Raw genomic sequence first — 13,374 nt, 5'->3', positions numbered from 1 at the left:
TCTTCTCCACAATTTTGTGAATAACTTTAAATGTCTTGATGATCCAAAGTGAGAAGTACAATAAACATGAAAACCATGTTTTCCAAAGACTACTTAAAAGAGTAAGATTTAAGCCAAATCTTGGCATACTGAGAAATTAATCTGTCAGGGCTGATTCACCATAGGAATTAGGCCTAACCGTGTCAAGATAAATGCAATTTTTCAGACGCAGGCTCGTGGATGGTTACCTTAAACGTCTGTCCACAGACTAGGAATCTTCTGTAATATATATAACGTTATCAACAACAGTATATATATATATATAGCTTATCAACTGACCCATGGTACTTGGCAAAACCCACACTGGGTATCCAAGAAGAGTAAAAGAATCAGTATATCTGGGACTCAAAGTCTAGGTACTAGCCTTGCACTCATAATTCTCTTTAGGCAGCATGGAGAAAACCTGAAGCTCTTGCTCTTTGTGAGAAACCAGACTGAATTCATGTTAGAAAAGTGTCACCAGAGGCAGGAATAAAGTGGCCAGTTCTGCATCAACATAAACAGGCAATCTCCATCTTACACTCTTCTTGATAGCAGTGCCAACATACCTGGATAAATTTATACTTAAGCAAGTTTTAATAGACTAATCAGTACAATATCTATTGATATAATTAAAGCGTTTGTCTTCGTATTTTGGGGCTAAATTGAACATTTCACATATCACTTTGTACTAGTAAATAAATTAGCTACATATTAAAGTCTATAATGATCAATATTTAGAATTATAATCTTAGAGCAAAAACGCCGACTAACTGAATCCAAATCCATGAAAAAAGTTTGATGCGTTTTTGCCCATTAAAATTTAAAAGGAAGGAAGGCTTCCTTTGATAGAACTCATTTTGTCAGAAATAAGCAGTAGGAATTGTTTATTTAAGTTCTAAAGGTACAAGTTTTTCCTGTCCCTACACAGGAAATCAGGTCATCTAGCATAAATTATTTTCAGATTAATTGCAAGGAATTCTTAACATGGAATGCACAGAAGACTGAGTTTTAAAAACAGTCTATAAGATCACTTTCAATTCTAAGATTTTATGATCACATAAAACTGGAATATGGTATTAAATGGAAAAATATCCTACATGGCCCATAATTGTAACTTAATAAGAAAACATGTTTATGAAGAAGAATAAAAGTTAAATCAAGTCTTCATCAATACTAGTAAAGATATTTCATCAAAGACTAATATCAAAAACATATCTGGACTTCAGGTTGTTTCTGAAAAGAAATTAGTTTCAAAGATTAGTAAGAAATCTGACTTTTCATTAATTTATATGTCAATCTTTCATAAACAGCAAAAACAGAGTAGGAAGCATTTTATACAACACTTTGGGCAGTGTAGATAGATTAAATGCCCTTGATTGTTAATATTTATTTCTATCTACAGATGAACTGAATGATTAAATCATAAGATGACCATAGTTCACCCTAATTAGAAGAAAACAGTCTAGCAATTCTTTCTTCTTCAAGCTTTAAGCAGTCTTGTAAGTCTCTTTACAAATAAAAAAATTTAAACTCAGCCATAAAAAGGAACAAAACTGGGTCATTTGTAGAGACGTGGATGGATCCAGAGACTGTCATACAGAGTGAAGTAAGTCAGAAAGAGAAAAACAAATATCGCATATTAACGCATATATGTGGAACCTAGAAAAATGGTACAGATGAACCGGTTTGCAGGGCAGAAACTGAGGCACAGATGTAGAGAACAAACGTATAGACACCACGTGGGGAAAGCGGCAGGGGTGGTGGTGGTGGTGTGATGAATTGGGAGATTGGGATTGACGTGTACACACTGATGTGTATAAAATGGATGACTAATAAGAACCTGCTGTGTAAAAAATAAATAAAATAAAATTCAAAAATTCAAAAAAAAATTTAAGATTGAAAAAGAAAAAGCCCCATTTTAGCAACTGGTCTGACGCTAGCTGGGATGTCCAGCACTGGCATCAACTGTGACAGGAAACAGTTCAGAGTTGAGTTTCATCTCTGTCCATTCATCCACCCAACCAAAGTGGACTGACTTTTTGGGATTTTTTGTTTGTTTTGACACATGAACTATTGTGAAAAATGAAAAAGTAAACATATTGCGAAGGCACTGAGATTATTTAAGCAGATGGTATAATATTAGTAATTTAATAAAAATGCATGTTGATGACAAATTGATCCTAGTAATGTTACAAAACAGCAAAATCTGTTTTATTTCTTTCTTTCACAAAAGATAAGGAAATTTTGAAGAAAGCACTTATATTTACCATGCTATTTCATTAGTAATAGCTCTCTCTCACGCTTACAGGAAATCTTACTACACAACTGCTGAGTAAACAACACTAGCCAATGTCAGAACTCAAATTTAAAAGATTTACTTGGCATAACTATGTCATTATTACAAGGTAAGTCCAAAGTCAAACAACTCTTTCTGCGTGGGTTGTCATAGGAACAGTGTTTCTCAAACTGTGAGGATAATCTCTTTGGTGAGGGTCCAGCCTCTTCCAAAAATACAGTAAAGGTAAAACATTAAGAAGGGGGAGAAAAAATTCTCACTGAAACACAAATTCTGTACCATTTCTTTCGAAATTTTAAATAGAGAGAAAGCTTTAATTTGTTGCCACTAAGGTAACTGACTAGTTCTTAAAGCATAACAAGAGAATGAGAACAGGAGAAAAATCATTGGTTGCCAGAGTGGCTCCTGATACTTAAGAACTACATTAGCTGTTGAATCTTATACTGCACACCAAAGTGCCCCCTCCCCTTAGGAGGCCAGTCATTCCCACACCTAGTTCTAGCACACGTACAGAAAGAGTGGGTCTAATGATCTCAAAATATTCTTCCAAAGCATAATTTTAATCTATGGAATTAAAAAAAAAAAACTTAATGACAAACTACACTCAGACTCTTTGTCCTTCTGGGTGAAAATGAACAAGAAAAGATAGTATGCTAAAATTTTCAAAAAGATTGGGATCACTGAACCTTGTTCAACTGAATCTATAGAGGACTAATATGCCAACCAAAGCAAAATGAAGGAAATGTAAAAGGATGCTTGGTGTAAATTATTCCATTTTACTTTCACCCTTATACCCAAAATCATACATAATTTCCTTGGTCTAGTTATTTTTTTTCTTAACAAAGTGTATGATGACAGCTTGAGAAATCCTGAAACAGAGGTACTAAAAAGCCAAACAGTAAGAGAATCAGTGCATTACATGCCAATTACCTGGTGAAATATTAGTATAACAAAAAGCCTGTAAAATTAAAACAACTCCTATTTGTGAAAAGCAGAGCAGATAAAATCTTACGTGTACTCCGGTGCAGAAATCGGTGCCTGGAACCTTGAAATTTTATTTCTTGGGGCAGAATCTGATCTGTGCCACCTTAAATAATAATTATGCTTCTTTTTACATATTCAGCTTTTATAACACAAACAGAAAGCTAAATGCGATTCTACTGGTCAATCGTATAAGAAAACAAAGGCCAGTGTTTCTGCTCTTATACCCATATAGACTTCTATTCTTAAAGCCAAGGAATAAATAAAGTGGAGGCAGGCAATGGTTCATGCACAATGACACATAAATAATCTCACGTTACAAAGAAAGACTAAAGTAGGTAAAGACAGGAAAGGTCTAATAATTACTTTGGTAGAGGTAAAATACAGCCGTGTTATATTAACAGAGTCTTCCTTACCACATTGCCAACATTAAATACATAATGTGCTCATTACATAAAAATTCTAAAGTTCACTCAATGTAGATTCTTAAAGATGAATACAATTATAAATTATAAAATTAATAATGGTAGGAGAAGAAAGGGCAAGGTTACATTATTAACAAAAAGATGGTTAAATATGTTACCATGTAACGGTAACATAAATAACTACCAAAACAAAAAGTATGGTTGAGTGATGTAAGCATTTCATTGCAAAAATTGTATAGTTAAATATTCATGTTATTTTTACTACCAAAAATTAAAACATGAGATTCTGTTTTATTTAAAAATGCCATTAAGGCAACTTAAAGAAACAAAGAATTCAAATATTAGTTAACTTTGTTAACCTTTTCTGTTATGAGGACTTACATTATAGGTAACTGCAAAAATATCTATGAACTAATCATTTACTCTAAATCATACTTCACTAGGCTGGTTTATATATATAATAGAGCTGTTTCCTTTCTCTTCAACTGAACTCAGCTATCAATAATATATACTTTGTGGGGGAAAAAACCAAAAATGATGCTATAGTAAAACAGTCCTGTTTTTATTTCACCCATGGGAAGTTTCAAAGTAATTACGGACCTAAACAATAAGCCATATCTTTATATAATAGGGAAGTTTATTAGAAACTTTTGGTGCCTTAGAAAATATTACAAATAGAAAATAACAAAAGCCCTTAGGTGTATGTTTAATCATTCTGAGAGGGTACTAAATATCAAGAAGCTACCTTCACCATAAATTATATAGTCTTTTCACCATTTGTGTAACATAATCTAATATAGTCTAGAAAAATGGATTCCATGGACTGGCTGACATCACTGTAAGCCAGGCACCTTCAGGGAAACATACAGTTATCATAAAAACTTCATATGAATAATGGTTGAACCTTTCAGATAGGCCTTCCCTGAAGAAGACATATATTCTTTTAAACTTACTATCTTCCTATATATCCCTTCAGAATAACTCTAACTACTTTAGGAGACATTTAAAGATTCCCCAAGAAATGAGAACCGTTATAGTTCTCCTTTGCACCTAACACAAAAAAAGAGAGACCTTACCCCCCATCAGAATCCCTTCTGTATCCTTATACTCTTTAGTCAAGTCTGAATTAGAACTTGATATGGTTTAACAGAAATAGCATAATTGCAATGTGCTCTAGTTATTTTGTATGTAAATTTAAATGTTTTGCTTTTAGCTAGATTTGCAAGCTCTGTGAGAGACGTATCATCTGATTCTTTGGCCGTTCCCAGAGAAACTAATATGGACTTTCCTGGTGGTCCAGTGGTTAAGACTCCACACTTCCAAAGCAGGGAGTGCAGGTTCGATCCCTGCTCAGGGAACTAAAATCCCATGTGCCGTGTGGCCAAAAAAAAAAGTCAGTTTGAGAAGCTAATATGATGCTTGATATCAAATATGGTTCATGGTGAATGAGCTTATGAAAACTGACTGAAAATTTAACGAGGAAGAAATATTAATTTCCATTAACAATCTAAATCATCAATGGCTTTGAGACTTAAAATTCTGACCAGTTTTTAAAGGGATATTTTATTTTTAAAAACCCATTAATTTTAATAAAACAACAAAAAGCACTTGCCCAATTTAAAACATCTTATAGTGGGGTAGCTTTAAGATCAGGGTATAACATAACCAAATGAGCAAGAAAGGTTTACACAAATAGTCTGTTAATGTATTTAAATTTTTGGAAAATGAAGGGGATCCAAGAATTCAACGACTCAGTAAGCAGAGAGCTAAAAATTAATCCTGGAAAGTAAAAAAAATTTGACTTGCTTACGCTACATTGTTTACCATGGCTCCTAAGAAGCAGAGCTGGAAAGGGCTAATCCTGTGACAATCTAATGACAAACTGAGTAACTTGAAAATAAAGATGCTTCCTTAATAAAGTGTTTTCCTTTTATTTTATATTTTTCCCCCCAACCTACATGCTAGATAAGCATTTTTGAAGGCTACATAGAACTGAGCACTTACTTTTATCCATTTTTCTTAAGTATACTTTATAGGAGATTTCCAAAATAAGCAAATCATATTTATAGAAGACTATCATACACACAGAAGAGGATAACAGTATTGAAAAATTCTCACAACTAACAAAATGGTCAGACTTTAAGGCTATAAAGAGTACTGCAAAAATATAAAGTTGATGTAAATGTATAGCAGATTTCAAACACTATTAGAATTATTTTTTTCTCCAGGTTCTTAGGCATAAAACATACACTTCCTCCTCTTTTTCAATATTTGAGAGTTTAAAAAAGGAAGTAAATTATTTAGAAAATGATGGGACAGACAGCATATGGAGAAAACTTAATGAAGGAGATACAATGCTTAGTGGTTCTACTCACATGGAGTCAGTCCTGACCAGCTGTCCATTTTGGCGAACAGCATTTTCACTCATAGAGCGCTCTCTTTTTAGCCTGCCAACTGCACGGATCTGTTAGGCACAAAGAAAAGGAAAGGAATAGAGAATATTCTTAATAGCCTAGTAACTGCTTAGCATCAAAAGGACCTTTATCAAAGACTAGCCACAAAATTTACAGAGAACATAACCAAGAATTGCTACCAGGTATGTATATTATACGTAGACATGTTAAAAAAAAAACACACCCTATTTATTATAATGCAGATAAACTTAGGAATGCTTATCTTCTTTACAAAAAAGGTTACTTCTAGTTTCTTTTTAAGTATCAATCTTACTTGGTACAATTATTAATATTTTTATTTATAATTTATACAATATACTTACATTATTTAAGAACAATTTACAATAGTTTTTAAAGGCACAAGCACTATAGGACATGGGATATATTTGTACTCAAATGAGTGTTCCTGGCTTCTGGGGTTAAAACAAATTCAGATTTGGTTGGATATCTGAAAACTAGACTTAAAAAAAGTTTTACTAACTTAAAGGTTTTAGCATTCTAGAAACAGCCACAATCTTCCATCTCACACCTCTTCTTAGAAAATGTTATCACTGATCTCTTTCCATTAAGGAACAGAATCTGGGTTCCCTTCCCTTGAAATTGGGTACTCTAGTGACTGCTGCAGAGATGATACAATGTGACTTCTGAGGTTAGGTCATAAACAACAACAAGCCTTCTGCCTTTGTCCCCTTCCCCAGGGGACCTGTTCGAGATCGGAACAATGACACCATGACGTGAGGAAGCCCAAGGAGCCACACAAAAGGCCATGTGTAGGCACCAACCAATAATCCTGGCTGAGGTCCACACAACAGGTAGTATCAACTGACATGTGAGTGAGTAAACCTTTAGATGACTGCAGCCTCAAGCTGTGTGAGTCATCCAGAGCCTTCGATACTTCCTAGCCTAGGCCCAGATAAAATACAACAGAAATAAGCTTTCCCCATTATGCCTGATGCAAATACCTCACCCGCAGAATCCATGAGCAAAATTATTTGTTTTTGTTTCAAGCCACTAAGTTTAGGGTGGCTTATTAAGGGGCAATAGATAACTAGAACAATGGTAATTATTAACTTCACTGCTTTCTTAGAATTTTTTTTTTCTTTTTTTTTTTACTACAAACACCCATGGCAACTTAATGGTTAAAGAAAAATTTGAACTTTACTGTAAAGGACAACTGGTGTGTGAACCAATGGACTTGATAATTAAGATTTTCAAAAATGCACACCTGGTATCTATTAATGCTCAAAGACTTGGGAATAGATTATCAGGTTATAAGCACCATCAAAGCAGAATAAATCCTGTATTTCATGCCAGCAAAACTTAAAACTACTATGCAGCACATAATTTCAGAGACTGGTTTAGATTTGGTTATGGTTATAAGCCATTTACCCATCCAAACAAAAGAAAAAAAAACATCTAAAAACAGAAGAGAAGTCAGTTCAGAGCCTACTGCAAGAGTTCTTTACAGTTAAACCAAAAATCAAAATTACTTGTGTCTAATTATAGGCATAAAATTCTCCTCTAATGTGCTTATACTCTGAGCTACTTTTGATTGTTCATAAAATCCTGGACAAATCAGTGTCCTCGAGGTCTTTGTTTACTGGTTCTCTGGATTTATCTAGAGCTCATCTCTCCTTCAAGAATCTGCTCAGATGCCTCAGTATTTTCCCCTATACTGGTCCGTTTTTATTTTTCTATATAATTTTTAGAAGTTACACTCCATTTACTACAAAATATTGTCTATATTCCCCATGTTGTACAATACATCCTTGTAGCTTATCTTACACCCAATAGTTTGTACCTCTCACTCTCCCATCCTCATATCCCTCCCACAAACTGGTAACCCTAGTTTGCTCTCTATATCTGTGAGTCTGCTTATTTTTTGCTACGTTCACTAGTTTATTGTATTTTTTAGATTCCACATAAGTGATACCATATAGTATTTATCTTTGTCTGGCTTATTTCACTTAGCATAATGCCCTTCAAGTCCATCCATGTTGCTGCAAATAGCAAAATTTCATTCTTTTTTATGGCTGAGTGATATTCCACTATGTGTATATGTGTGTGTGTGTGTATATATATATATGGCACGTCTTCTTCATCCATTCGTCTACTGATGGACACTTAGGTTGCTTCCATATCTTGGCAACTGTAAATAATGCTGCTATGGGGCTTCCCTGGTGGCGCAGTGGGTGAGAGTCCGCCTGCCGATGCGGGGGACACGGGTTCGTGCCCCGGTCCGGGAAGATCCCACGTGCCGCGGAGCTGCTGGGCCTGTGAGCCATGGCCGCTGAGCCTGTGCGTCCGGAGCCTGTGCTCCGCAACGGGTGAGGCCACAGCAGTGAGAGGCCCGTGTAATGCAAAAATAATAATAATAAAAATAATAATGCTGCTATGAACACTGGGGTGCATGTATCTTTTTCAAATTGGTGTTTTTGTTTTTTTTGGATATATATATACGGATTCCCTTGCACCCCCTTTTTTAACAAGACACTTGTTTTGCTTCTCAACATATACAAAATAAAAAACTGTAATTATATTCAAACCAGTAAGTATTACAAGCACATAGACCCTACCATAGCCTAGTTCTTCATAACCACTGTGATTAGTAAACAACCCTCAGAAAATCTGTAGCAAAAACTAAGATTGAAAACGGATTTGTGAAATGTTTGTGTTATGCATTTAGGCAGTTTTTTATTCTTTTTAGTACTTTTTAAACAATTTTACTTTTTAAAGAAATGGATTTCTTTTAATTCTGTCCAGAGAGAGAAAGGGAAATCCTCTATTTTACCATTTGGTATAATCTCAGTGAAAAATGGAGATTTATCCTCAAATAGTATGTAAGTTAGTTGCATTTTCAGTTAAGAAATAAAAAAATATAACTATTGAATAGATTTGGCAAATTAATGGATACTGATCCCCTTTTTAAAAATAATAGTTCAGAGGCATTAATCTGTGAATTGCTGTGGGACTTTTATTGGAAGAGGTAAAGCAGAGTTAAAAATGTGGGCCAAACAATTGGGGTGAACATTCTTACCCCCCAAAACATATTCACTGTCCAAAATTTAAAATAATAAACTACCTGGAAAAATAATGAACCTAATGGGAAGGAAACATGGAACACACGTGTCAGCAGTGAATACAATGTCCGTGCAATAGGGCCATGAAACAGGAACTGCAAAAAGGATGTGAGTGCACATCTCTGAATCTTCCATGGATGAATGTGCATACATACATACAATTAATTAAGCTGTTCTTTTTCCTCTTCTCTCCCTTTTGCTCCATTCTACTCATCACAGCCCCAGCTCCTCTTTCCACAGGAGGGGAAAGGAAAGGGAGATAAACAAACCATCACCAAATTGTGATCAGACCCACATTCATCAGCTTCTCAATTTTCGGAGCTACTGCCAGGACCCTTTTAAGTCCTTCTGAGTGTCCAGGAGTCCTTCCGCATTTCTTTTTTGTTTTTTAATTTTTATTGGAGTATTGTTGCTTTACAATGTTGTGTTACTTTCTGTTGTACAGCAAAATGAATCAGCCATATGTATACATATATCCCCTCTCTTTTGGATTTCCTTCCCATTTAGGTCTCCACAGAGCACTGAGTAGAGTTCCCTGAGCTATACAGTAGGTTCTCATTAGTTATCTATTTTATACATAGTATCAATAGTGTATATATGTCAATCCCAATCTCGCAATTCATCCCACCCCCTCCTTGGTATTCATACATTTGATTTCTATATCTGTGTCTCTATTTCTGCTCTGTAAATTCCTTCCCATTTAGGTCTCCACAGAGCACTGAGTAGAGTTCCCTGTGCTATAAAGTAGGTTCTCATTAGTTATTTATTTTATACATAGCAGTGTATATATGTCAACCCCAATCTCCCAATTCCACATTTGTTTTAGGATGTGCCATATGGCTGAGTCACTCATTACACTTCAGGTCAACTATGTTCTTTCACTTCACATCCTCGAGGTTGTCATGGCAATTGAACTGGACCATCACCTGGCACTGATAACCACCTACTACGTCCTTACAGATTGTTGGATTACAGATCTAGAGCCCTCTGTTAGACACCCATGGCCTTTGTGTTGTCCTTAATGACAGCTTCTAGAGCAGCTGCTTTCCAAGTGTATTCTTTAAAGTAGTCAGTTCTAGCTGGATACATTTCCTCCTAGCCCTTGAGCTAGACACTTTGTACATGGTTGCTGTAGGATTTGGCATCCTGTGTAAAGCTTGCATGGCCTGGATACACTTCCTTTTCTGAAAACATTCATTGCCTTTGTTCTTTTCCAAAACCAGGTCAGGGTTTATACAGACCAATTGATTTGCTCCTTCCCAATCTTCCCAATTCTTGGGACATTTGGGGTTCACTGCTGTTCCAGATTTATTGCAAAAATGAATGGCTTTCTCATCCTTCTCTTCTTTGAAGTAGAAGTTACCAATTCAGGCAAAAGCTCTTATAACCTGTCTTCAGTCCAATCTGTTCTCTCTTCCCACTTCAGTGGTCTTCTCACAAAGCTCCTGGCCATTTATTGTAATTGATTTTTTCAAAGAAAACCACTGCTTGAGTGATGGGATATACTGATGGAGTCCAGATTTTTTACTGGGTCACACTGCTTCAAGGCTGTGTCAAGTCTTCATATTTTCCAACTCTTTTTCTTTACAGTTCTTCCTTTTTGTTCTCTGGAAGATCTTCTCTCACTGGCTCCCACCTGGAGGTAGTGTCAGTGTCATAGCCTCTTCCTCCTCATTCACACTGCCTAACCTATTCTAAGAACACTGAGAGCTGTCATGATTTGTGTATTTTGCAGTTTATACCCAGATCAAATGGTTTATTGCACAGTTGCTTTATTAGTTCCCTGTAGGCAGAATCACCAAGCAATGGTCTTTCTGAATATTAGCAGAGATTAGGCATATTGAAAGGTTCATCAATTTCCTCTACCTCCAGATTTTATAAACCCTCTCTGAGCTAGGGGGATTATCTGCTTCGTGTTTTAAGGCCTCTTCATAGGTTCACTTGGATACGTCAAGCCAGTTTAAGAAGTCAGTACGTTATTTTCTGCAAATTTATTCCTTGTATCAGTCAGCCTTTTAAACAAAAATTGTATAGTGTTCCTCATAAGTCACCTTCAGGTATTCTTCTTTCTTGCCACAGGCCAGTGGTTCTCAACTGGGTGTGATTTTTTTCCCTCCAAGGGACATTTGGCAATGTATGCAGATCATCTTTTCTGTCTTTTTATTGTGATAAAATAAACATAACACAAAACTCACCATTCTAACCATTTTAAAGTATATATATTATACAATTCAGTTCTATTCAGAACATTCACAATGTTGTGCAACCATCACCACTATCTAGTTTCAGAACATTTTCATCCCCCCAAAAGGAAACCCCATGATTAAGCAGTCAGTCCCAATTACTCTCTCCCCTAAACCCCTGGCAACTACTATTCTGGATATTTCATGTAAGCAGAATCATACAATATATGGCCTTTTCTGTCTGGCTTCTTTGACTTAACATGTTTTCAAGGTTCATCCATGTTGTAGCATGTATAAGTACTTCATTCCTTATTATAGCTGAATAATACTCCACTGTATGGATATACCACATTTTGCTTATCCATTCATCAGTTGAAGGGCATTCGGGTGTTTCCACCTCTTGGTTATTTGAGACATTTTTGATTTTCATGACTTGAAGGATGCTCCTGGCATCTCGTAGATAGAGCTCAAGAATGCTGTTAAATATTTTACAGTGCAAAAGGACAGCCCTCAACACAACAAAGAACTATCTAGTCTAAAATGTCATAGTGCTGAGGTTGAAAAACCTAGGCATATGCTGTAAAATGATTATTACAGAATAAATGATTCAGGGAATCTTACTTGATATATTCTAAGTAGCATCCCAATGAATCATCAATGTTATCAGCACTCAGGGCCTTACTACCCTTCCATTTCAATCCATTTTGTAGAAGCTACCAGAACTCTGGTTCCTTCCCTTTTCTCCTCTGCTCACTAGTTGATTGCCTCTTGAGGGCCACCTGACCCGTCTATGGACTGAAGCACAGATCATCACCTTTGCTTTCCTTTTCATAGGCATCTAGTACTAATATCGGAAACTCCTCTCCTGCATCTCAGGATCTGGCTCCTGCCAAAGGTTTGTTTGTTTTTTTTAATTGAAGTATAGTTGATATACAATATTACATAAATTAAAGGTGTACAATATAGTGATTCACAATTTTTAAAGGTCATACTCCATTTATAGTTATCATAAAATACTGGCTATAGTCCCTGTGTTGTACAGTATATCCCTGTAGCTTATTTTATACATAACAGTTTGCACCTCTTAAACCCTTACCCCTCTATTGCCCCTCCCCACTGGTAACCAGTAATTTGTTCTCTATATCTGTGAGTCTTCTTTCTTTTTTGTTATACTCACTAGTTGTATGTTTTAGATTCTCAGACTTACTTCACTTAGCATAATACCCTCCAAGTCCATCCATGTTGTTGCAAATGGCAAAATGTGATTCTTTTTTATGGCTGAGTAGTATTCCAGTGTGTGTGTGTGTGTGTGTGTGTGTGTGTGTGTGTGTGTGTGTGTGTGTGTGTGTGTGTGTGTGCGCGCGCACGTGCATGTATATCACATCTTCTTTACCCATTCATCTGTTGATAGACACTTAAGATGCTTCCAAATCTCTGCCACAGGATGTTAACTTTCACAACAATGATATTTGTACCTATTGAGCTTTTCACATCAAATTAGAACATGTGCTAAACATACTACACATATTATTACATTTAATTCTCTCAATAATCGTATGCAGTTGGCATTATTCTTATCATTATTTTAGAGATGAGCCTTGGAATTGTTAAATAACTTGCCCAAAGTTATGTGGTTAATAAGTAGCAAAGTAGGCCTTCAAAATTAGGTTGATTCTCAGCCTCAGCTTTTCACTCCAGTGCTATACACTTTGGACATTTATCACATTTGACTAAATATCAATTACAGCAGGAGTAAACCCCACATGGGCTTAAAACCTAGGTCTACTGAGAGACAGTACTCGTCTTGTTTTCAGTTGGTTATTCACACCAAGTAGGCACAAGTGTCTAAAATGGTGGGAGTATAAAGCTCGGAAGACAAACAAATCCTGAAGAATATCAAAGGGAGGGTTCCTCTCCTGGCGGAATCCTCATTCC

General features: G+C 35.8%; 1 protein-coding gene across 11 annotated transcripts in view; it reads right to left on the bottom strand.

The window, feature by feature from the left end:
• The window catches only part of MFF (mitochondrial fission factor), a 35,870-nt gene that overhangs the window by 14,002 nt on the left and 8,494 nt on the right, over window positions 1-13,374 (bottom strand). For 7 of the 11 annotated variants that reach the window (XM_028482312.2, XM_028482320.2, XM_007126983.4 and 4 more), the window contains 2 exons: window positions 6,099-6,187; window positions 3,330-3,404 (listed from right to left, as the gene is read on the bottom strand). In XM_028482312.2, coding sequence (XP_028338113.1) covers window positions 3,330-3,404; window positions 6,099-6,187 — 164 coding nt within the window. The remainder of the gene's footprint in view (window positions 1-3,329; window positions 3,405-6,098; window positions 6,188-13,374) is intronic. The other 4 variants (XM_007126990.4, XM_007126985.4, XM_007126992.4 and 1 more) reach the window with 1 other exon arrangement.

The sequence above is a fragment of the Physeter macrocephalus genome, chromosome 2, assembly GCF_002837175.3.
Source record: "Physeter macrocephalus isolate SW-GA chromosome 2, ASM283717v5, whole genome shotgun sequence".
In the NCBI taxonomy this organism is placed as follows: domain Eukaryota; kingdom Metazoa; phylum Chordata; class Mammalia; order Artiodactyla; family Physeteridae; genus Physeter; species Physeter macrocephalus.
The sequence above is the reverse complement of the archived record's forward strand: the minus strand, read 5'-3'. Positions and strand labels throughout refer to the sequence as shown.